Raw genomic sequence first — 26,190 nt, forward strand, 5'->3', positions numbered from 1 at the left:
CCTCCTTCATAAAATGACTATTTAGATTGGCTGCATTGTAGTGATAATGGTCTTTGGGATACCAAAGTGACAAATGATGTTGGAGTGAACAAAGTCTACCACTGCTTTCTTGGTGACTGCTTTGAAAGTGAGGGTTTCCACCCACTTGGTGAAGTAATCAATTGCAACCAAAATGAATTTATGCCCATTTGAAGGCTTTGGCTCGATCGGCCCAATAACATCCATTCCCCAAGCAACGAAAGGCCAAAGAGAGGACATGGGATGCAACTCCGAAGGAGGCGAGTGAATCTGGCACTGGTGACATTTGCGACCAAATCTGAAGCAATCTCGCTCCATGGTAAGCCAGTAATACCCTGCCCGTAGAATCTTTTTCGCCAAAATATATCCATTCTTGTGAGGTCCACATACCCCTGAATGCACTTCACTCATGATCCTCTCTTCTTCTGTAGCATCTATGCATCTCAACAAGTTTAAATCTGGGGTCCTCTTGTACAAAATTTCCCCATTCAGGAAGAAACCACTGGCGAGTCGCCTTATAGTTCTTTTTTGATATCCTTTGGCATGCTCTGGATATTCTCTTGTTTTCAGGAATCGTTTTATGTCATGATACCATGGTTCACCATCTGGTTCTATCTTGATTGTATTACAGTAACCGTGTTGATTTCGAACTTGGATTTCTAGTGGATCAATATGAGTGTTACCTGGATAAGGGAGCATCGAGGCTAGAGTATCCAATGCATCAGCTAGCTTGTTGTGAAACCGGGGAATGTACCTGAACTCGATAGATTTGAATATTTTGCTCAAGTCTTGCACACATTGTCTGTACGGAATAAGTTTGATGTCTCGAGTCTCCCATTCGCCTTGGGCTTGCCTGATAAGCAAGTCAGAATCTCCCATAACTAATAGTTCACGCACATCCAGATCGATGGCCATTTTCAAACCCATGATACAAGCTTCATATTCTTCCATATTATTAGTACAGAAAAACCAAAGTCGGGCCGTCGCAGGGTAATGGTGTCCAATAGGTGAGATGAGGATTGCCCCGATCCCAACTCCTTTGATATTGACAGCCCCATCAAAATACATTTTCCATACAGGGTGATCGTCTGGAACCACTTCCTCTATCGAGTTGACCTCTTCGTCCGGGAAGTATGTGCTAAGTGGCATGTACTCATTATCAACTGGATTCTCTGCCAAATGATCTGCCAAAGCCTGTGCTTTCATCACGGTGCGAGTGACATAGATGATGTCAAACTCTGTGAGCAGGATTTGCCATTTTGCGAGCATGCCAGTGGGCATTGGCTTTTGGAAGATGTACTTCAAGGGATCCATTCTGGATATGAGGTAAGTAGTGTAGGCCAAAAGATAATGTCTCAACTTTTGAGCGACCCAAGTCAAGGCACAACATGTCCTTTCTAAAAGGGTTTACTTAACCTCATAATCGGTGAACTTCTTGCTCAACTAATATGTTGTATGTTCTTTTTTGCCTGTTGCATCATGTTGCCCCAAAATGCATCCAAAGTAATTATCCATCACTGATAGATATAAAAACAAAGGCCTACCAGGTTCAGGTGGGACCAGTACAGGGGGTTTTGACAGATAATATTTGATCATGTCAAAAGCCTTTTGGCAATCGTCTGTCCATCTGACAGCGGCATCCTTTTTTAGCAACTTAAAGATGGGCTCGCACGTGGTTGTGAGTTGAGCAATGAACCTACTAATGTAGTTCAACCTCCCGAGCAAACTCATGACCTCTTTTTTGTTCTTCGGGGGTGACAGATCTCGAATGGACTTAATCTTAGATGGATCCAATTCGATGCCTCTCCGGCTGACTATAAAACCGAGGAGTTTCCCAGATGGGACCCCAAATGCACACTTGGCTGGATTAAGCTTAAGGTTATACCTATGAAGACATTTGAAGAACTTTTTCAAACCACACACGTGATCGGCTTGTGTCTTTGATTATATGATGACATCGTCGACATATACTTCAATCTCTTTGTGCATCATGTCGTGAAAAATGGTGGTCATGGACCTCATGTAAGTTGCCCCTGCATTCTTTAAACCGAATGGCCTGACCCTGTAACAATAAGTACCCCATGGCGTGGTGAAAACGGTCTTTTCTGCATCATCCTCATCCATTAGAATTTGGTGGTACCCAGCATAGCAATCCACAAATGATTGGATCTCATGCTTTGCGCAATTATCTACAAGAATGTGGATGTTTAGCAAAGGAAAATTATCCTTTGGACTTGTTTTGTTCAGGTCCCTATAGTCGACACAATCTCTGGTTTTTCCATCCTTCTTTAGCACGGGCACAACATTTGCCACCCAGGTGGTGTATCGGATAGCTCTGACCACATTGGCGCTTAGTTGCTTCATTATTTCTTCTTTGATTTTGTCGCTCATATCTGTTTTAAATTTTCGTTGCTTTTGTTGGACTAGTGGAAAACCAGGATATGTAGGAAGCTTATGTACCACCAGATCAGCACTTAAACCCGGCATATCATCGTAAGACCAAGCAAACACATCTCTGTATTCAAATAAAAGTTGAATCAAGATATCTCTGGGTTTTTTTCCAGTGTGAATGCTTATATTCGTTTCTCTAACTTCTTCAGGACTTCCGATATTAATCGTCTCTGTTTCATTGAGGTTTGGCTTAGGCTTGTTTTCAAATTGTTCCAACTCTCTTTTTATTTCCTCAACAATCTCATCTTCCTCATATTCAACCTCTTGATGCGTTATTTCGATATTAGACAGCTTTTCAAAATCTGGGCATGAATTCCGCATGCATGTCATATTATTAAAGCTGGCATTAACAAAACTGAAATGAAAATAAAATGACAGGAATTAGGAAAAGGAAAAGATAGGAAACTGAACTGCATTTTATTGAATTTGAAAGGATAGAAGGGTTAACATCAAAACAAAACAATCATCCTGAGATATTTGGATTACAACCTTGAAAGTAACCCAAAATACAAAAAAGAAGCTGCAAAAGCAGACTACCAAGACTCCTTCCTTGTGGGGAGAGGAGTTGCTTCCCAGTTGGTGAGCATGGTGTCTAGGTAAATTAGTTGCATATCGGCCCGACTAGTGCCTTCACCAGCCTGGATCATATTCACTTCAGAAAACATCTCGCTGAGGCCATGGCAAATTTCATCAATGTTTGCATGCGCTGAGGAATTTTGACCCTCTCGAAGTTGTGGCTTGACAAAAGTGTAGAAAATATGAGGGATAGGATGTTGCAAGACCCATCCACTCTTTTTGCGGTGTTTGGATTTGTTTTTGTCTGCTTGTGTTGGCCTGAAGACTAAGCCAAAAGTACCCCGGTTGCCTAACGGAGAAATAGACTCTGAAATTCCTTGCAATGATGCCCCCAAACCTTTTCCTGGCTCATAACCTTGTCTCATCATAACCGTAGCCACCATTACAGATGTGGCGGAAAGACGAGGATGCATAATGGGCTTTCCTTCCTCAACATGGTCCACAACAACCACTTCAAAAGCCTGATAGATAATGGACTCAGACCCTTCCTTGGCCTCAATACAGAGGATTAATGGGTCTTTATAAACGGAAGACTCGTCTTCTCCGTGAACAATAATTTCTTGCCCGCCATGTTCGAATTTGAGCATCTGGTGCAAGGTAGATGGCACAGCTCGGGCTGTATGGATCCATGGCCTTCCAAGAAGAAAGTTATAAGAAGTGACCATGTCCACTACTTGGAAAACAATCTCAAAGTCCACCGGCCCAATCGTCATGGTGAGGTTGATTTCCCCCATGGTATCTCTCGCTGAGCCATCGAAAGCCCGGATGCGAACATTGCTGGGTCGGATTCTGTCCGTATTGATCTTCATGCTTTGCAAAGTAGAGAGAGGGCATACATCTACACTTGAGCCTCCATCAACCATGACTCTCTTTACATAATGCCCCTCACATTTGACCATCAAGTTCAAAGCCCTATTGTGCCCGGCTCCTTCCTCGGGAAGTTCATCATCGGTAAATGAGATTCTGTTTACCTCAAAAAATCTATTGGCCATCTTCTCTAACTGATTCACTGTGGTCTCCTCTGAGATATGTGCCTCGTTCAGGACCTTGATTAGTACACGAGCATGCTCTTTGGAATGTATAAGCAGAGATAGTAGAGAGATTTGGGCAGAAGTCTTTCTTAGCTGGTCAATGATTGAGTAATCCTGAGCTTTCATTTTCTTCAAAAACTCTTCTGCCTCTGCTTCAGTGACTGGCTTCTTTATTGGCAATTGGCCTCCTCTGATTTGCTTGGCCTTCATCAACTCTTCTGGAGAATAACACCTCCCCGATCGAGTCAAACCTCCAGTTTCCCCCACTTCCTCTATGATTTCCTTGCCTTTGTAGGTCATCATAGTTTTGTTGTAGTTCCAAGGAACAGTTTTTGTGTTTGTCACATGGAGTTGCACGGCAGGTTTGATTATGATCGACTATGTTATGCCATTTGTACCGCCCCGATTCTGCCTTGTGACAGGGTGGCCTCCAAGGACATACAACCTTGGGCTTGGAACATTGGAGCAAACCTCTAACCTCGAGACCTTGGGCACAAATAAAATTATCTTTTTTGAGTTCGGGGCACCTTTCACAATCAACGGCACATCTCGGCTTGGTCTTACTTCCAGACTTGTTCCTTCTTGAATTGCTCCCACTGTCATTTCTGTTTGGTCGACCGGCTTGTATTCTTGATCTCAACCAATCATTCCTACGAAATGAACATCGTTGTGTTCCGGCAATGGGTTGTTTGTCACATTAGGAGGGTCCTCGCCATTCGTTACTACAATTAATTTTTTAGAAATGAGTCTTTCTATGGCTCCTTTCAGAGTCCAACGGTCATCGGTGCTATTCCCCGGGGCACCTGAATGATATTCACATCTAGCATTTGCTTGAAATCCATGTGAATTCGGATGCATGTGGTGGGGAGCGATAGGTCCAATCACACCCATTTTCTTCAGCTTCTGGAATAGACTAGAGTATGATTCAGCCAATGGAGTGAACTTTTCTGCCGGCCTCTACTCTCAACCATAATCCTGCCTGGGACAAGCATTGTAGGGTGCCCGAAATCTCAACCATAATCCTGCCTGGGACAAGCATTGTAGGGTGCCCGAAAATTTTATTGCTGAGGTCGGGGCCCCCTTGGAGCTGGTGCCCGTACCTGCTGATTGGGAGGTCGAGCATATGATTGAGCATTGAACACTGTATATTGTGGTGGGCCCACAGAGTATTGAGGAATTGGCGGGGGATAGTAATGTCGAGGGTAGCTAGATCGCCCCTGATGAACTTGCACATAAGGGTGCGATGCCCCTCTTTGAACTTCCCTAAATCCTGAGGTCATCATAGAACCTTCATCTCTCTTTTTCCTATTTGCAAAACTTCCCGACCCATTTTGGATCGCTTGGGTGGTGGCTTTGAGAGCAACCTGACTTACAATTCTGCCAGTCTTTAGGCCATTTTCGACCATTTCCCCTATCTTGATTGCTTCAGCAAAAGGTCTACCCATTGCAGACATCATGTTTTGGAAATAATCAGGCTCTTGAGCTTCCAAAAAGACAGTGATCAACTCATAATTATCCATGGGTGGCTTAACTCTGGCCGTTTGCTCCCTCCACTTGATGGCGTACTCCCTAAAGCTTTCCGTTGGCTTTTTCTATATATTGGATAGGGAATTGCGGTCTGGTGAAATATCAATGTTGTATTGGAATTGCTTGACGAAGGCCTGGGCCATGTCATCCCAAACATGCCAGTGAGAGATGTCTTGGTCAATGAACCATTCGGAAGCTACCCCCACAAGGCTTTCCCCAAAGTAAGCCATCAACAACTCTTCCTTTCCTCCTGCACCCCTCAGCTGGTTGCAGTACCTTTTCAAGTGGGCGATAGGGTTGCCGTGTCCATCATATTTCTCAAATTTTGGGGTTTTGAACCCTCGTGGCAAATGGATATGAGGGAACATGCATAGATCACTGAATGAAACACTTTTGTGACCACCTAGTCCCTGTATGTTCTTTATATTCTGTTCAAGACTTTTCATTTTCCTGGCCATCTCATCTGGCTCAATCGTCGTGGCAGGCATTTCATTTTCCACTGATGATTCGTATCGAGGAGTCTGATTGTATGGAGCCGAGACCCCAAAAGCCATATTCGGAGAATAGTATTGTCCATCATAAGCATGAGATGGTGGCTCATTATTTGGCCTCATCACAGGAGGTGGTGGCGGGATTGTATATACCAGTGCGCCAGACACGACGAGAGGGGTGTTCCTGACAGATGCGACTGGAGGTTGCATATTAGAGGTACTGGGGGCAACATAGAGGCTGTAGTTTGGCATATACCTTGGTGGTAGAATGGGGTCGCTCATTGCATGGATCGGTGGTTGAGTAGCATGGGGTATGGTGTAAGTTCCCTCTGAGGGACCCTGGGGTGGAGGTCGACCGGAAACCCAAGCTTGATATACATCTGACAGTTGTTGTTTCAATTTTCTTATCTCCTCAGACTCTTGCTCAACTGACTGACCCTGCGGATTGTCACTGACCAACTCGATTTCATCACTGTTATCCATTACTACTGGTCCCTTAGATCTTGTGAAGTAATGATGTGCTGCCAGATTTAACACAAACCAACCACCTTAAAATTACTGGTTTAAGAGACAACAAACGTGTTAGGGTTAGGCATTTTATAGATATGAATTACACGTAATATGTCATACTCCTAACATCGCCACCATTTCTAAAATGCTTTTGGAAGGCTTCAATGTTTCATTCCGGCCTATCAGCTTGTTGCTTATTGACACTGTTATTTCCTTCTTCTTCTTTTTTTTTCTTTTTTTTTCACTCGCCTTATTTGATCCCTTACTTTAGAGCTATTTTAAAATGAATACTTGATCGAGCCTTTTGTGGGTTGCCTACGTATCATGTCGCCGCATGAATCAGATCATTACGTAGTTCAGATATGCAAGACACTTGATTTTTTTTACAAAACAAACATCAAAAACTTTTTCATTGATTTTCGATATAATATTTTGATACAAGACTCAAAAATCAAGAGTTACATAAAGATAAACGAGACCAAACCTGACTCAAATAGTCTTTTTAAAATAAAAGTCAAAACAACACCAAAAGACTCATATAGACTTAGAAACAACAAAAGCATAATGAAAAGGACTGATAACTAAAAGAAGACTTTGATCTCTGCAGTAGAATCCACCAGCATTACTGTAATCAAGGCTCTTGTTCCTGCGGCTGACCCCCAACATTGCGGTATATCCCCTCCAAGTCTGTAGATATATGACGAGCAACGTTCAATAATACTTCTGCAAACCGCTCGGGCGTCATGCCCTGGCAACTCCTGCATGCTCTTGAGGTATATGTGGCTACCTCGAGGATCTTTCCCTTAATGTATTCCTGAGCCATGTGCAGCTCTTGATTCTGCCGACCACGGGTCTCAACTAGATCCAGCGCATCACGCTCGCGGTCCAAGGCCATATCTTTCTGGCGCCGAACTTCTAACGACTCCACTTCTAATTGATTGATCACCTTTTGGTAGTGGTGTCTTTCTATTTCAAACTCCGCGATCTGGATCTTTTCGCTTGACTCAACTCCCCCTATCTGATACCTCAGACCTTGGATTAATGGAGCGAAACCTCTACGTTCATGATCACGGACTACCCTGAACTGGGCTTCTTTCTCTTCTTGTTGTTGAGCGGTTGTGACTATGTTCTTTTTTCGAATTTGGGCTTTGAATGCTTGCTTCTCTCGTGCCCACTAAGCCTTTTCCCGCTCAAAATCAGCTTGTTGTACGTCAATGGCTGTCTCCAGAATGCCCTTATCTTCTTGTAAAGTGTCAATACGAGATTGGAACTCTTGCGCCACTTCCCTTCTGGTTTCTCTAACTCTGAACTCGATCTCTCTCCCAATCAACTGCGTGCCGTATGGATCTCTCTGTCCTTTGCTCGGGGATAGCCTGGTTGTGAAACTGCTCAAGGTATGCGAGGCTTACCTCCCCACGTTCACGATCAGCTACCATCTCGTCTAAATCGGAAAATCGACTACCAAACCAAATCTTCTGTGCATATGACTCCCTTGGAGGTTCCTCTCCCTTGAATTCCCACATGAATGGGCGCATGTCCTTAATCAGGGGCCTCTTTTGCTCTCTCCCTAACTGGCGCTTGACACGTAAAGGCGCGTAGGGTTGGAAATCCCTAAAACCCATGAGTATGAAGAATGGGTGATACGTCGACATATGCATGGCCCTAGCAGAAGGGAACCAGTAATAGTTCCAAGTGATTCTATCAGCACTCAATGAACCAAGTAATGTCCGCCAAGCTCTCACCCCCTCTGGAAGATTACAACTTGCAGCTCTGTCTGGGTGACATCCAATGTAATTCAGCCAATCATCATTGAAATTTACTACTATTGGATGATGATAAAGGTGCTCTATGAACCACATATGCAACAGAATGTTGCATCCCTCAAAGTAATCTTCACCTTCTTGACAATGGGTCAAAGCCCGAAAAATATCTCCCAAAATCATAGGAAGAATGGTATGATCCTCGCTACTTTGCAAATACGAAACTACCGCAACCAATCGAATTCTGATGCGCCTACCACGCTCCGGAAAGACCATGATCCCTAGGAATGATATCATGAACGCGAAGATTCTCAACTCCCTCCAAGTGTCGTAACTCAACTGGTTGACGAATTCTGTGCCCGAGAAGTTCTCAAACCCTTTCTCGTCCCCAAATCTGTCATAAAAATATTCCGACGGAACCCAACCTTCGTTTAAGCAAACCATTGGAATTCGACGAAGGCATAACTTCTTTAAAAAGTTGTTCACACCAACTTTTCTTGGAGTAGCAGGCCTTTTCCCACGAAGTCTCTCCCCAATCCGGTGAACCCACCTAATTCTTCCAATGTGGGTATCATTTCACAATCTTTGAACCTGAAGACATTGTTCGCGGGGTCCTAAAAACCTACTAGAGCCTCGATTAAATCTCTGTTAGGCTTAATTCCCATGAGGTTGGTGAGGAACTTGAGGTGCTTAAATACTCGATTCCGTTCCCATGTAGCAAAACTAGCCCACCAATTACAGAGACTACTCGGGGTCTTATCTCTGATCAAGAACATAGGAGGTGTCTCGTCCCTTACCCTTTTCTGACTGCTTCTTTGTGGAGAACTCATGGTGATCCTAAGAATAAGATAAAAAAGGGTTAGGACTTACCTAAACTATATGCAAATTATGATCATTCATTATTTTATTTTATTTTTTGGTCAATTTAGGACTCGATCTATTTTTTTTAATTACAATATATATTTTGAAATTACCGGACACAAAAGTTGAGATGATAAAAGCGAAAAATGGCTATTATTATAAAAACAACCCTTTAATACTTCCATAGAAGACATAAAGGATGTCTCGGCAAAAACAACCAAACACAGGAACAAAACAATAAAAATAGACAAAATAATAAAAAAAAAAAAACTATTTTTACGAAAAATGACCCTTTGCAATATGAGTATAACCAAATAAAAATATCTACTTTTTGCAAAAACAATCTTTCCGGAAAGGTTTAAAGTTGCTTCGACAAAAATGGCCAGACATAAGGGCAACATGGTAAAAGGTGAATAAATATGGATAAAGTAACTATTTTTACAAAAATGGCCCTTCAGCACTTTCCAGGAAGATTTTAAGGCTGTCTTGGCAAAACAGCTGGAACATGAGGGCCAGACAGTAAAAGGTGACCAAAATAGGCCTTTTTTTTTTGAAAATTTTATGCTCCCTTTTTTTTTTGAAACATGTGGGCTGAACCCGATGGAGGTTGCCTACGTATCTCACATCCGGTGAGAATCAAACCCACGTAGTTCAGTAAAACAGGGTACTCTCCCCTTTTATTTTTTTAATGAAAATTAATCTTTTCAACTCACACCAGACTACTACAAAATATATATATATTTTTTTTAAAAAAAAGGTTTATTTGCACTAAACTAGGAGAATTATTCTTTTTTTTTCATTTTTAATAATTACACTAATTTTTTTTTAAAAATGGTCGACAATGCAAGTAAGCCTTCCAAATGATGTATCAAGTAGCACATACGTGAACATGATGGTCTCAAAGAGGATACCTGTCTTATACGGACCCGACCTCTGTGCCGAGTTTCACTAAGTCAAATACACGTGATGCAAATAAAGCGAACCTACTAGGGATATCCGGCATGGGTCTTGTTCTTCTAGGTTTAGATCCTATTGGAGAAGGTATCTAGACTGACTTACTCGAGCGGACAACTCGAGTCGAGGAGGGTCAGTGTACCGGTAGCATTGCTTTCCGGCTTAACTGGTGGTGCTCCCCGCCTAAAACAGCTGTGACTAAAATCCTTCACCGGGTGACGAACACCTCAGCTATCTCAAAGAAAGCGGGCTATGTCAAGCAAATGCCCAATTTTTAATTTCAAAAAGACTCAGAGGGGGTGCGTGAGAAAACAGTTTATATGTAGAGTTCAACAATATCAAAATGATAAAAACCGAACAGGTAGCACATTAGGCACAAATAAATCACAATATTTACAAAATAAATAAAGCCAAATAAAAAGTCAACATGTACAAGCTCGAATTCTTATGTAATTCTCCAGCAGAGTCGCCAGAGCTGTCACACCCCTTTACTACCCCTCAAAATAATAATAATATGTGTACGGGCCAAAGAGTTTTTCCAATTAAAGTGACAAAATTTAAAAAAGGATTATTTTATTGTTCAGAGTCGCCACTTAGAGTTGATTTTTTCGGTGTTCCAAGTCACCATTTATTTGGATCCCTAGTCAAAGGAAGGTTTGACTCTATTTTAATCGGTGCACGAAAATAAAGTTCGGGTAAGGAATTGTGTTGACCAGGGAGAAGGTATAAGGGATTCCCCAAGTCCCGTGGTTCTAGCACGGTTGCTTTATTGACTTAAACTTGGCTTGAATTAATTTAGAACAATCTGTGATTTATATTATTTTCATGTTTTACCTATCCTCTTTTATCTCTTGATTATTAGAAAAAATTAAAGAATATTTTTAAATAATAAGATGTCATAACCATACTACGCAAGCGAATGCGTGATCGATGAAATTTATTATTTAGTCATAACGGCGCTACGCAAGCGAATCCGCAGTCATGACAGACGATTGTTAGCACGTTATTTACTTTTGAAAAATTGCTGCAATTGTGTTGGAGGAAACATTAACCCTCTTTTTTCAGAAAATTTATTAAATGTCACTACCACGCTACGCAAGCGAATCCGTGATTATGACAAAAGATTTATAAATTAATTAAAACTATTGAATATGACATGAAATTGATGAATTAACTCATTAAAAGTTAAGCGTCACGCTACACAAGTGAGTCCGTGAAGTTAAAGCGCACCTACTATTTACCTAACGTTTAAATTAATTAAAGGGAAACTAGTTAATTAAAACAGTAGAAAAATCTGATATTATTATTATTATTATTTTTTCGAGCTTTATAGTTGAGAAAATTATGCAAATAAATGTTGGACCAACTTTATCTATTTTAAAAGAAATGAGTCAACTTCTTATTAAAAAAAATGGGCCAGCTTGTATGGAGCTTTTGGGCTGCTGGAATTTATTATTAAAATGGGCCAAAAAATGAATTTCAATTGGCCCAATGTTATATAGAAGAAAAGGGGTAATTTTGTTGTTTAAAGGTAAATGGGCCAACTTTTATCTTTGATTCAATAAGGCCCAAAGTTGATACAATCATAGCTCTTTACTTAGTTTGAGTTCATGACCATTAACTACATAGTCACAATTGTATAAACGCCCACTTTACAAAAATATCCATTTTTGCAAATCCGACAAAATGGCCAGATTCACAAAGATATTATCACAGCATTCCTAGAAGAATATGTTGGCAGTGAAATTTCAGCAACTAAAACGAACTCATGCTATGTGTTATACACCTAAAGTTATTCATGGCATACTTAGCATTGTTACTCGGATATAATAACTTGAAAACATGCTTAAAAATCCATAAACGACTTACATATCACATTCAAAACCTTACAACTCAATATTCAAGTATTATGAAAGACTATATTCATATTATCACATGCTTGATACATAACAATAACATACAAGCTCTTTTGTTGTCAAACTATTCATCATATCAAACACATTTAAATGGTGCAGCATGTTCAAGTTGTTCCCATTGCTGAAAATACGTACCTTACGAGTCTTAAAGGATTACCTGGTAGCAAAAGAATAAACAGTAGTTCAGCAACTAAAGCAGCATAAAAATAGCAGCAAAACAGCAGCAAAACCCGCAGCAAATCCGTGTTAAAACAACCCGAAAACTTAGAGAGGGAACCCAGAAACGAACTCTAAAGAGGACTTATACTTTTTTAAAAGTTTGCACTCTAAGATTCACTCCCTAAGCTCACCATTTCAGCTTACTTTTCATGTGTTCAACTGTTGAATTTTTTTTGTTTTTGTTACAAAGCAATTATAAAAAATGCCCCCTGGAAGTGTGATGGAGTCCCCCCAAAGTGAGGAAAGGGCAGCCCTTAAATAGGCAAATTTGGACAGATTTTGGTTCACCAAATGTCTGTCTGACAAAACTGACATTGTGTGCTAAACACTGTTCAAAATCTTTCCAAAGGTCAATGGAAATCTACTATGTCAGAAACAAAGAGAAAAAAAAAATCATTTCAGCCACCCTAACTAATAAAAGTAGGCTACTAGCACCCTATTTTATGATAAAATAACATAAACTTCAGATTTTAACAACATCAATATCACCCTGTTGATTCAAACTAAACCAAGTATTAAAACATGTAATTAAACTTCACACATGTGTTACAAACCAATCGTAAGCAAACAAAAATTAACTGTTAAAGCCAAACGAAACGCACGCTATCGCTGGAGCGATTTAATAAGACCAACTAGACAAACATAATAAAAAATGGATTAAATGAAGAAACAAGATAGAAACTAACTTTAACTAAAAAAAATCAAAAAATTAAAAACGGGGCAGGATTACGATTTTACCATATACTCTCAAGCATTTCCTCACTACCTCACTTTAATCAACACAAAGGTATTTTATTATTTCAACAAGTGCAAAAACAGAAAATTTAACATTCCAAAACTTCAAAAACTAATGCTAAAATAATTAATAATAAAAAATAAAATCTGAAAAATAAAAATAAAAATAAAAATCAGCCATGAAAAAGAATAGGATTTTACCATTTTACAATTCAAGTGGCCGAAAAAATGGTGGTATGCCAAAAGAGGGTGTTCGGGGAGGTCGCCGGAATTTGGCCGGATTTTGGTCGCCGGATTTTCAGGGTGAAATTGGCATCAATAGCTAGGTCTTGAGGAGCTCTATCCATTGATGTAGGTATTGTGGGATGGTAGTGGTTGGAGCTTCAATAATTTGGGCAAAAAAGTGACGGGAAAGTTTCCTAGATCTAAGATTCAAGGAGTTTGAGGGATTTTTGAAGGATTCGGTTTGGAGATATGGAAAGAGGAAGTTGTGGAGTTTACATGGTGTGAATTTGGAGGTGTTTGGAGGTGGTCCGCCGGCGGCGGCGATTTCTGGCCGACGGCGGCGGGGCGGCGGCAGCGGCTTGGGGGGAGAGAGAAGAGAGAGTGATGAGAGGGAAAGAAGAGAGAGGAAATAATGGGGAAATGGGGCACATTTTTGGGGATTTTAGGCTTTAAATACCTAGGATGAAGATCAAACTAGGACCGTTGGATTAAATCAAGATGGGTGAATGAGATTGAATCTTTTCACTTAACCAAAATGACATAGATTCAAGACAAAACTACATCGTTTTAAGCTCTTCTTGGCAGCCCCCTTTTGGACCGGGTTTGGGCTCTTTGGGCTCAAATTTTGGGCCAATTTTGGCACAATTTTAATTAAATTATACTAGCCCAAACCCTACCCCATTTATCAAACCATTGCTCAACTCTTAAAACTTATACATACACAAATAAGAACAAACACACAAACACATACATATTATATATATATATATATAAGGCATATATATATAAGGAAAAAATTAGGCATTTACACCAAGGAAATTGGGTTGATAATCATAGTGATATCCTTATTCATGCTCAAAACTTTTTGAGAATGCCTTTGCAACTTCTCACTGCTTTACATATAAATCGGATATCCTTAGTGGCCTTGTCCGTTTTGACTCTTTAGACCTCTCACCACTAGACAAGCCCCTTTCAAATATTGAAATTATCAATGCTATTTTTTCTTTTAAACCATACAAAGCACCTCGTCCAGATGGTTTTCACCTATTTTTCTATAAAAAATAATGGAAAATTATCTGGCCTAGTGTTACTTCCTTTTGTCATGAGATCTTCACTTCCTACCAAATTCTTGCCAATATTAATTCCACTTATCTGTGCCTTATCCCTAAATTCCACAATACTAATAATCTTAAGAACTTTCGTCATATAGTACTATGCAACACTAGCTACAAAATCATCACTATGATTATAGCTAATAGGTTAAATCATTCCTGGACAAAATCATCAGCCCCTTCCAATCCAGTTTTCTAAAAAATAGAAGAGCTAGTGATAATGCGATCCTTATCCAAGAAATCATCCACAATTGTTTTTTAAAAAAGCTCTAGTAACAAGAATAGGATGATCCTAAAAATAGATCTAGAAAAAGCCTTTGATAAATTGGAATGGTCTTTCATATTTAGAATCCTTAAATATTTTAAAATCCCTCCCGACCTATAAAATTAATCATGTCCCGTATCACCTCGTCTAGTATGGATGTTATTGTGAATGGTGCAAAGAGTGATTTTTTTCTACTTTAGTATAGGTATTAGACAAGGTGACCACATGTCTCCTTATATTTTTATTCTCTACACGGAAATGTTATTACGATATATTAATTTCCAAGTAGACATTAAAAGATGGGATCCAATTACCATTAGCTCAAATGGCCTTCCTCTATCCTATCTTTTCTTCGCAGATGACTTAACCCTAATGAGTCACATTAACAAAAAATATTGCACTTCTATTAAGTCTGGCCTTGACATGTTTTGTAAGTTCTCTAGTCAAAGCATCAACATGGCCAAATCAAAAATTATTTTCTCCAAAAATTGTCCCAAAGACATTAAAATTACTACCGCGAATTTCTTTGGTATGAAGAGTAGTGATTCTTTTGGAATATACCTAGGATTCCCCATCCTGGATTCTGCTCCAAAATCCAAAGACTTTCACTTCATTATTGATAATATGCAAAATCGTCTAACAAATTGAAAAATTAATTGTATTAACATGGTGGGTCGTACCACTCTTTCTTCCTCAATCCTAGCTAGTATACCTAATAAAGTAATGCAATATACCCTTCTCCCAAAAAAAATCCTTAAAACCATTGACAAACTTCAAAGAGATGTTATATGGGGTTCAAATGATTCTAAAAGAAAACTTCACCTCCTCAATTGGGACAACATTACTCTAGACAAAACAAAGGTGACCTTGGCCTTAGGAATACTAAATAAAAGGACACCACTGTCAGGCAAGACAACACTAAATAATCAATTTAGTTCTCATTTTGGTATTTTTAAAATCATGATTTTTCTTGAATTTAATAGTAAAAGATGGACTTTACATAATAAATACTAATGTTTTTAACGATTTCAATACTGAATAACCCATAATCATCCCAAAATCCGGTGTCACAAGTACATGAGCATTTACTAAGGAATAAAATAAAATACAAAATTGTCCGGAATACAATTTGGACAGAAAGAGAAATACCAATACTCTGAAGGAGACTCTGCTGGCTGCGGATCACACATAAGATGCAGCTCATCTAAGTCCCCGTGTCAACCACGACGCTGCGTCCTGTACAATAAAATGTACAACAAGTGTAATATGAGTACGAAAACAACGCGTACCCAGTAAGTATCCAGTATACCTCGAAGAAGTAGTGACAAGGGGTTGATTTCGACACTTACTAGTACTCCAGCAATATCAAGTATAGTAAAGAAGTGAATAAATACGGAACCGAGTAAATATATGAAACAAACAGGTATATAATACGTGGTATAATTTCCCTCTTTATAATTTTACTCAAGCTCTCAACCAGCAAATTTCCTCCATAACTGGAGCTTTTATATATATATATAGTGGGTTGCACCAAAAATGTTGCCATAATTCAAATCAGCGAAAAACCTCGAATACACTAGCTTCTTGCCAAATATTATGCACGATTTCATGAGGATAATATATATAGGAAATGCCAAGGTGTACGGCCCGATCTAACATAAAATTAAATTGTGCACTGCCAAGGGTTGAACGACGCGAACCATAGATGTATATATTAACCTGCCGAGGCGAACGACCCACTCCCATGAGAGTGTGGTACATAAATCCTGCTGAGGCGAACGACCCAATCTCATAACAGTAGTAGAAGGAAATACCCCGCTCGCGGTACGTGCGACGCGGTAAAATATAAATTTAACATTAAAATCATATCTCTTTCTTGATTCTTTTCAATATAAGGGAAATTCAGCTTGTAGTTGTTTTAAGGAAATCTCCCCGCTCGCGAAACATACGTGTGACGCGGTTACACATAGATTTATTAAGCTATTATAATTTCCTTCAATTCTTTTCAAAAATACAAAGTTCAAATGAAAACTTTTAAGATCTCAAATTCCTCAATTTCAATTTTTTCAAGATATTTACTAAGCAAACTCAATCTCGCTTCTTCTCAAGTCAAACAACAAACATAAATCAACAACAATATCGACAAGGCATGGTGTAAACCTAAAACTACCCAGACATAGGCATAGCTAGTAGTTACGTACGGACCCTCGTCACCTCGTGCATACGTAGCCTCCATAAATAGAGGCACATATTAATTTAGTTCACCTATGGGGTTAATTCCCTCTAACAAGGTTAGAAAAGAGACTTACCGCGCTTCGAAGTTCCATAGCCGGCTCACAAGCCTTTCAAACAACTCAACCGAAGCCCAACGCTCAAAAACTCGCTTTCACTTTATTAACACTCACAAGCTTTTAATCCTCCTCCGACATCATAACATTGAGCAAAATGCTCATACGCCACCAACAAATTGATATCTACAATTACAATCAAAATATGACTCAAAAATATTTATCAATATCCATCTATGGCTCACAAGTTGGCTACAAGCCTCCGGCTCAAATCGTCTAATAGGTTCACTTACTAGCACATTTAACTCCACTCTTATCATTTAATACCCATTAGAAATCATCAATGATACTAAATTAAATCTCCAACACCGCCAAATTACTATTCATCGTCTTCCTTAACCAACATTTCCGAAACATTCAATTTGGTGATTAATTAAATGAACACTTCCAACTAAGCTAGAAAATGATTCCATAGGTTCATTGCATCCTTTAATTTTATTTTTAATAACACTATTTATCTTTCCCTTATTTTCTCAAGAACACTATTCATGCCATAAACTAGGGATAATGAAATCAATTATCCGACCATAACAACTTAAAACAAATATTAGAATTACTCTCACCGACTCATAAGAAATGATCTTGAAGCATTAGTATTACCTTCTTGAAGCTTTTCCTTAAAATTCAATGTTTGGGAAATTTGGTGTTCTTGAACAACTTGAAAGATTTGTAGGGATTTCAAAGATTGAATGATGTTAATACTAGTGTTAATAGGATGTTATTAACTTAAAATATCCAAAAAAACTCACCTTGTATTCTTAAGTAATCCCCAAGGTCGAATCCACCATGAAAGAACCAATCCCTAGCTCAAGAAAGCCCCCAAAAATGGCCGCTGCCCGACTGCCTTATATAGGCACAGGTGCTTCAGCGAGTTGTACCTTGCGTTGTGCAGGTTGTACCTCATATTACAAGTTATTCCTTCCTGGACACCTTTTACTAAAACGTCCATAATGCCTTGTAGAAATATCCAAATAACAAACGTTTTAAAGAATTAAAAACTAGACTCTAAGATCTTTCATTTGATTGGTTGTCCACTATATAACTCTTTGTAGATTTTGGGATATAAGCTTCCAAAATCGGCTCCACGCATCAGAAATTTCGGGCGAAACCGCTTTACCAGCCTTTATTCAATTGATCATAACGTTCTGTACAAATGTCCAAATGATGAATGTATTAACATTCTGGAAACTAAAATCTAAGGGCTACAACTTTCATGTTTTGATAATTTTCAGATTCCTTATAGATTTCGATATATTAGCTTCCAAAATCAGCTTTGCGATTGCACTAATTGCTGTCCAAAAACAGCTTTTGCAGCAGAAAATTCCAGCAATTCCTTTGTTCGAAATCCATTCCGTTAACCTTCCGAAATCCACCCGAGGCCCTCGATAACTTAACCAATTATACCAACATGTCCCAAAATACAATACAAACTTATCCAAGGCTTCAAACCACATCAAACAACGCCGAAATTATGAATCGCGCGTCAAATCAAATTAAGAGTTTTCAAATCTTTCAACTTTTATATTTTGCGCCGAAACGTATCAAATCAATCCGGAATAACTTCAAATTTTGCAGGCAAGTCATATTCGACATTACAGACCTACTTTTACTTCCGGAATCGAAATCCGACCCCGATATCAAAAAGTCCACTTCCGGTCAAACTTGTCAAAAATCTTCAAATTTTTAACTTTCACCAAATGACCCCAAAATGGCCTACAGATCTTCAAATCCACTTACGGTCGCGCTCCCAACACCAAAATTACCATACAGAGCTATTCCCGAACTCAGAATCCCAAACGGACATCGATAACACTGAAATACACTTCAACCCATATATATAAAATTCTTCCAAAATGCCAATTTCCACAATAGGCGCCGAAACGCTCCCGGGTCATCCAAAACTCGATCCGGACATATGCCCAAGTTCAAAATTATCATATGAACCTGTTGTAACCTTCAAATCCCGATTCCGAGGTCGTTTACTCAAAAATCACACTTTAGTCAATGCTTCCAACTTAAAGCTTCCGAATGAGAATTTTCTTTCTAAATCAACTCCGGACTTCTCGAGATTTAATTCCGACCATGCATGCAAGTCATAATACCTGAAGTGAAGCTGCTCATGGTCTTAAACCACCAAACGATGTGCTAGAGCTCAAAACGATCGGTCGGGTTGTTACATTCTCTCCCACTTAAACATGCGTTCGTCCTCAAACGTGCTAAGAACTGCTCCGGAGTTGCCCAAAATCTTTGTTTAACACCTCATGCACATACCTGTGCTACCACAACCCAGCTGAGCATCTCAGCCCAAGTAAACCTACATATCCTTCCTTTAATTTAGTTAAATAAGCCTTAGAGCCAAATTCCAACATTTAAAATCTTCTACCAGGCCTATTTCCAACACACGAATATCGTACCAATCACTACACGATGTACCAGTACATGATTGTATATCTATTCTGAATCCACACCATGCATTGCATAAATCACTTGACCATAACAACATCATCTGATAATAATAGCCGACATTCCACGAATTTGATGCCCACAACACACCCCATGACACATATAAGTCATGTTCCAACTCTTGCAATACCGCCACGATGAAAGAGATGTGTAGAAATTCACAACTACTACCGAGTCAACAAATCATTGAGTCTCTAATCCTAATAAGAACCATTACCTCATTATGAACCAAATAACGATATTTGCTCTCAAATATACTGCATATAAATCCGATCGCACTGATCCTAGGCCCAATAATCTCATCTCACCCAGTACAAGCTGCTCAAATAATAAGCCACCTCAGACACTGCCAAAGGCCTCATATAATGCCACAACATGCCCACAAGCTACAAGGTCGAGTGCGATTCATAAGGGAACAAACTATAGAAAGAACTACTCAATCCCACGTAATTAATTAAACAACCAAAAAGATATTATGAACCTTCTTCAAGAAACGAGAAGCAATACACGAAATAATAGGTAGGGGATATTGTACTCAACATCACACTATATCTACACATAATACTTTATAAGAAAACGGTTACCAAACGAAGTGCTCACAACTACGAAATACTCAAAAATCGACCACAACACGCGAAGTGCATAATACAAATCTTGGGGAAACAGATAGCGTCATACGCTACGAAACTCAAGCACAATCAAGGTGCAATAGATGACCCGTATCTTGAGAGCCATCCAGCTCTCACAACACCACAAATTACCCGGAAGCTCAGTATGAGTGCAAATAACCAAACCGCCTTACAACCTACACGTTGCAATACAGTATTACATAAAATAGCCAATGACAAAATGACATCCAATGTTCGAATACTCCTCCATAACGATGATATGCTGAAATGAACACATCCGGCATGATACAGAGCCCACATTCACATTTAGATCCATCCACGGGCCGCAAATCGATTCCGATCATACCGCATAGGGCCAATAATCTTTCAGGGGTCCATAATACCCCTCTTTCCCATGACGCACAAGAACAACCGTCAAATTTGGGACAAACTTCCACAGTCCACAACCGAACGAACTGAGCGCTCTCCAAGCATAAATTCTCATATTAGCGATAGTACCAAAATATCCATACTTGGTTTCAACCTTTAATCAATTAAGTGACTACATGTCATACTTATACAATCTTACCATGGAACACGCTCCCACGACCTTCCGCACTAGGCAACAAGTTTGCCCATCCATACCACCAGCCATACTAATGTTGTAAAGAATAACAAGGATCCGCCAATCAGAACACAAAGCCTCTTACACAGGACACCGATCTCAGGTAGCGCTAAAGACAATACCAGCTTACTCTAACATCTGAATCCTTTCCTGCTCATTCGAGCTCGTGACATTCTTTCCAACACCGAACTGCAACTTTGATCCTCAACTTCCGAATCCCATGCCGTTCACTATACTTAATCATGCCAATACACAAGAGTACAAGAATTTTATCTTAACTTCCGGACTACTGATAGGGTAAACACTTCATCATATAGAAACCTTTTACTTAACTCATTTCAAGAGAACCACATGCAACACGTGACTGAATTCTCATACCCGCAGAAAATACCAACCTCAAGTAGTGGTATAAACCACCATAACTCTTTCGGGATCCATCTGCACATAACATGCTATAATACTCGAAAGCCTCCAAATAAAATCAGTTACGGCGGCCGTCAGCCTCGCACACACCGCCATAATTCACATGTATAATTTAACATGCTGAAGGAATTGATCACTACCACCATCATGCCAATTCAACTATTGCTAACTGGTACACTCATTCTGATACTTCCTCTATAAGACCACAATTATTTTCTTCCATTTTCTCCAATGCTACACCGCAGACCAAAGATAACATAGAACATTCCAAGCCCCTTTTTCATAACCCTCTGCAACAAGCTCGATACTCAACTATACTATGGACTCGAAATCCTTAGGCACCACACTTTACCTTTTGAAACCACTAGGACTATGGCTGAAAGTCGCCCACTCTGACTTGGTCCCAAATATAATCGACTCTAAAGCTTTGCTAGCACCGGAACACTCTCTCAAAGAAACACCCAGCTGAATCACTTTTATTGCAGATCACCTCTACATGAAGCATAGATCCCGAGTCTTCCCAAAGCCTGGACATAAATTGATAAGGCCAATTATAGTACACATTCTTCAAACCCTTTGCTCAAATCACCACTGATGTTCTCTTTACTTAATCATAATAACCCATCAATACACCGATAACCAGTAACCTCACAAATAGATAACCATGAATTCCAATCATAGATAGTGGGCCTCTCCCAGTTAGCTCGAAGCCACCACTACATAACTCTGAAACCCACCAAGGTTCATCCTTCCTCTCTGACGTGACCCCGCGTTATCGACCCGCCAAATTCCTCGAAACCTTCCAACGGTGCTACACCAAGCACAATTACTACAAAATTAGTAACCCATCCTGAGCCCATGCTCATTCACCAGCTGAACAAGTTCGTTCACTCCCTATTTGACATCTACTAAAAGGTGCGACAGTACCTTCAAATCCAAAGTCATGTTGTATCTTTCTTCATATCAAGTAGCTCCTTTCTGTTATATCAAATCTCCCACCATATAATAGCCAATATTTCAAAATTAAGTCCGTATACCTAGTCATCGTCCACCATAAATCCCAAATCACTCTAAACCTTCCTCAAAGCATGTAGTCATCCTACCACAGAACCCACGTGCTATTCTGCCCCAAAGGCGAATTGATGAAAACCATAACACCGATGAACTTAACGTATTTAACAAGGACAAATGACACCACATCATAGATGAAAATTCCACCACGCTCGAAAATACCAAGTCTCGTTACTCCATCAAACCAAACTTGAACATTTATAGCCCGATTGCCTCTCCTCCGCCTGGAAATAAAATTCTGAATCTCTGAATCTTGCATTGAGTAAACATCCTTCCAAGTCATTCACTGCTTCAATGCATAGACAAACACTCTACCATTACACCAATACTATGCGATAACAATGCACGAATCGTTATAACAATTAATGCCAAATCTCAAAAACTTAGGTAATACTGATACTGAGCTGAAACGACAGAACGACCTTTCGCAAGGCGACGACAATAGCCTGATCAAATACGTAGGGAGGAACATCCCGCACCACATCTGTAGTACCATTACATTTTCTCAATTCCTAATTTATAATAAGCACTTCACATCGCATAAGATTGAGTAGGAAAGAAATAAAGGCATAAGCCTCAAAGGAATCAAACTGCACGATGAGGAATCAAGAAGGGAAGTACTCCTAACAGCCCTGTAGCCTCTCGAAGATAAGTACAGACGTCTCCGTACCGATCCTTAAGACTCTGCTAGACTTGCTCATGACTCGTGAGACCTAAGTGAACCTAGTGCTTTGATACCATGTTGTCGCGACCCAAATTCCGCTAAAGGTTGTGATGGCGCCGGACACCACTGTCAGGTAAGCCAACACTAAATAATAAATTTAGTTCTCATTTTGGTATTTTTGAAATCATGATTTTTCTTGAATTTAATAGTAAAAGATAGACTTCACAGAATAAATAATAATGTTTTTAACAATTTCAATATTGAATAACCCATAATCATCCCAAAACCCGGTGTCACAAGTGCATGCGCATTTACTAAGGAATAAAATAAAATACAAAGCTGTCCGGAATACAATTTGGACAAAAAGGGAAATACCAATACTCTGAAGGAGACTCTGCTGGCTGCGGATCGCACATAAGATGCAGCTTGTCTAAGTCCCCGTATGTCACGACCCAAAAACTGACCCAGTCGTGATGGCGCCTATCGTAAAACTAGGCCAGCCGACACAACTCCTGAATTAAACATTATTCAATAAAAGTTATTTGTATACCATTTATTAATCATTAATATCATGATGTAAATGTAAAAGAATAGTGCGGAATAAATACACAAGCCCGACATCGGGGTGTCACTAGTCATGAGCATCTACAAAATCTGAATACAACGAAAAGTCTGAAATATACTAAATACAGTCTAATGAAAACAAGAGGGAGAAAAGCTGTGCTACGAACGCGGGGCAGCTAAACTCTGGTGACTCTAAATACCTTCCTAAACTCCGATGACTCTGCCTCTAATCGATCAACACTCGCTATCGGGTTCAGAAATACCTGGATCTGCACACAAGGTGCATGGAGTAATGTGAGTTCTCCAACTCAGTAAGTAATAAAAGTAAATGAAGACTGAGTAGTAAAAAATCACGTAAATCATGTCATAGAACCACAACGGGTACCGCACATTCCCAAAACAAGATACAAATCAAATAATTTCGTTAAAATTTCCAACTTCAGTAAACATCTTTTAGAAAATACCTTTCCAACCCTTTCAATAGAGGTTTAATGAAATATATGCATAAGTGATGGAAATCATAATCGTCCCCTTGGCCAAAACATACCTCGTATACAGCCCCTCGAGCAAACAGAAATTCATAACCATCTCGTAGCTTAAAAGAAATCTCAGTGGAAGTAACAAAGCCAAATCAGTGACTAAATTCCGAACACCTTGTAAAACTTCAGTTTAAAGGTAAGTTGTTTAAAAATATTTGTTTAGCATATTCAATAGAGGCTCGGTCTAAAGATGAGTGAAAGCAGTAATTAATCAACATATTAAATAAAAACTCACTTTAAGGTGGAATGAAACCAGTAAGTCCATGAATAGGCTATATATATATATATACCCCCTCGGTCAAGCCTCTAAGTCACTCAGACTCAACTCGTATTAGTCAGTGCTCACACTCAGCACTCACGCTTAATAGGTACCATATAATAACCGCTGCGGCGTGCATCCCGATCCATATATCGTTGCGGCGTGCAACCCGATCCATATGTATAGTCAACTGCACTCACTGGGGGTGTGCAGACTCTGGAGGGGCTCTTACAGCCCAAGCGCTATATTTCTGCAGCATGCAGTCCGATCCAATATATCGCTGCGGCGTGCAGACCGATCCATATATCGCTGCGGCGTGCAACTCGATCCATATATATATATATATATATATATATATATATATATATATATATATTGCTCCAGATTGTTGCGGCGTGCAACCCGATCCATAAATATATAATCCTCACAACCAGGCCCTCGGTCTCTCTCAGTCATTAATCTCACAATCAGACCCTCGGTCTAGCTCAGTCATCAATGTCACAATCAGGTCTTCGGCCTCTCTCTCAGCCATCAACCTCACTAGTCATTCAGACTATCAGTAAAATAGGGTGTTCAACTCAAATATCATTTATAGTGCCAAAATTTAGTAAATAAGGCTGAGTTAGGAAATTTCAAAATGCAGCATGACTGAGTACAATTATTAAGTCAAAATAGTGAGAAAAAGTAGTAAAAGTTCCATAAGGGTCCAAAACGGTCGGCACGAGGCCCAAACATAGTATTTAGCCCAAAACATGATAATAACAACCAGTTTTCAATCAAATACGCAGCTAAACAGTCATACGGGACGGACTAAGTCATAATCTCCAATGGTGCACGACCCCACACTCGTCGTCTAGCATGTGCGTCACCTTAAAATAGCACAATGATGTGAAATCTAGGGTTTCAAACCCTCATGATAGCATTTACAATCATTACTTACCTCTATCCGGTCCAAATTCTAGCCCACGATGCCTTTGCCTCTCGAATCAGTCTCCAATTGCTCTGAATCTAACTAAAATCAGTTCCACATCATTAATACACGCTAAAGGAATAAAGACCAAGCAAAAATAATCGAACTAACTCAAAAATCCCGAAATTGGCCAAACCCGGCCCCCGGGACTACATCTCGGAACTCGATAAAATTTACGCCAAAATGATCCTCATCCTCCCACGAGTCTATACATATCAAGAACACTGAAATCGGAGTTCAATTGGCCCCTCAAATACTCATTTTAAGGTCTCTTAATCTCAAGCCATAATTACCCATTTTACACTGATTTTTCCCAAACTTTCACCACTAATTAGGCCTTTAATCACATATAAACGAGTTATGAAGTCAAGAATCTTACCTCCAAGAGATTACCCTTTGGTTTCCTCAAGAATCCCTGTCAAAAGCTTTTATCCCGCTCAAAAATGGTGAAAAAATGAAGAAGGGTCGCAGATTGGCTATTTAAATACTGCCCAGTTATTTAACCCTACGCGATCGCAGAAACACCTATGCGATTGCGTAAGACAACTCCTCACAACAATGTGATCGCGACCAGCTCTATGAGATCGCATAGAGCAATTCCATCACCTCATTGCCACTCCAAGTCCCTCTACGCGAACGCAAAGGTCTCCATGCGAACGCAATGACCAAGACTGCTCACCCTACGCAATTGCACTCCTACCTTCGCGATCGCAAATCACAAAAATCTGCCTGGCCTCAACTTACTCTACGTGATCGCGGATAAACTCACACGATCGCAATGAACAAACCGCTGCTGCTAAAACACCAGAAAACCAACAATCTCCCAAAGACCAAAAGTGCCCGTTTGAGCATCCGAAATACACCCGAGGCCCTCGGGATTTCAACCAAACCTACCAACATATCCCATAACATCATTAAAACTTAGTCAAACCCTCGAAACATCGAAAACAATGCAAAAACACCGAAATCACATCAAATTCAAGCCTATGAACTTTGAAATTTCTA

The 26,190-nt window shown here is 39.7% G+C and overlaps 3 protein-coding genes and 1 long non-coding RNA gene across 4 annotated transcripts; all 4 read right to left on the reverse strand.

Moving 5' to 3' along the window:
• Window positions 1-21: 21 nt before the first annotated feature.
• LOC138889310 (uncharacterized) lies at window positions 22-1,224 on the reverse strand. The gene has a single exon (XM_070172603.1). The coding sequence runs from the start codon at window positions 1,222-1,224 to the stop codon at window positions 22-24; it is 1,203 nt and encodes a 400-aa protein (XP_070028704.1).
• Window positions 1,225-1,461: 237 nt separating this feature from the next.
• Window positions 1,462-4,376, reverse strand: LOC138889311 (uncharacterized). The gene is made up of 3 exons (XM_070172604.1): window positions 3,007-4,376; window positions 2,036-2,824; window positions 1,462-1,903 (listed from the first exon to the last, which is right to left on the reverse strand). The coding sequence occupies exons 1-3, from the start codon at window positions 4,374-4,376 to the stop codon at window positions 1,462-1,464; spliced, it is 2,601 nt and encodes an 866-aa protein (XP_070028705.1).
• A 336-nt stretch (window positions 4,377-4,712) lies between these two features.
• On the reverse strand, window positions 4,713-6,577 carry LOC138889312 (uncharacterized). Its single transcript, XM_070172605.1, has 3 exons — window positions 5,804-6,577; window positions 5,177-5,668; window positions 4,713-4,979 (listed from the first exon to the last, which is right to left on the reverse strand). The coding sequence occupies exons 1-3, from the start codon at window positions 6,575-6,577 to the stop codon at window positions 4,713-4,715; spliced, it is 1,533 nt and encodes a 510-aa protein (XP_070028706.1).
• A 5,406-nt stretch (window positions 6,578-11,983) lies between these two features.
• LOC138888981 (uncharacterized) lies at window positions 11,984-13,696 on the reverse strand. Its single transcript, XR_011406512.1, has 2 exons — window positions 13,251-13,696; window positions 11,984-12,252 (listed from the first exon to the last, which is right to left on the reverse strand). It is a non-coding gene; the product is annotated as an uncharacterized lncRNA (long non-coding RNA).
• Window positions 13,697-26,190: the final 12,494 nt, after the last annotated feature.

The sequence above is a fragment of the Nicotiana sylvestris genome, chromosome 4, assembly GCF_000393655.2.
Source record: "Nicotiana sylvestris chromosome 4, ASM39365v2, whole genome shotgun sequence".
NCBI lineage: Eukaryota > Viridiplantae > Streptophyta > Magnoliopsida > Solanales > Solanaceae > Nicotiana > Nicotiana sylvestris.

Coding starts and splice junctions, on each gene's coding strand:
- LOC138889310 (XM_070172603.1), bottom strand. CDS start 1,224: ATGAAAGCACAGGCTTTGGCAGATCATTTGGCAGAGAATCCAGTTGAT.
- LOC138889311 (XM_070172604.1), bottom strand. CDS start 4,376: ATGACCTACAAAGGCAAGGAAATCATAGAGGAAGTGGGGGAAACTGGA. Junction 2,825..3,006: donor CCCACAAGGAAGGAGTCTTG/GTAGTCTGCTTT, acceptor TTTTCATTTCAG/TTTTGTTAATGCCAGCTTTA. Junction 1,904..2,035: donor GCAGGGGCAACTTACATGAG/GTCCATGACCAC, acceptor ATGTCTTCATAG/GTATAACCTTAAGCTTAATC.
- LOC138889312 (XM_070172605.1), bottom strand. CDS start 6,577: ATGGATAACAGTGATGAAATCGAGTTGGTCAGTGACAATCCGCAGGGT. Junction 5,669..5,803: donor TTGGGGAAAGCCTTGTGGGG/GTAGCTTCCGAA, acceptor TCCAATATATAG/AAAAAGCCAACGGAAAGCTT. Junction 4,980..5,176: donor CTCGACCTCCCAATCAGCAG/GTACGGGCACCA, acceptor AGTCTATTCCAG/AAGCTGAAGAAAATGGGTGT.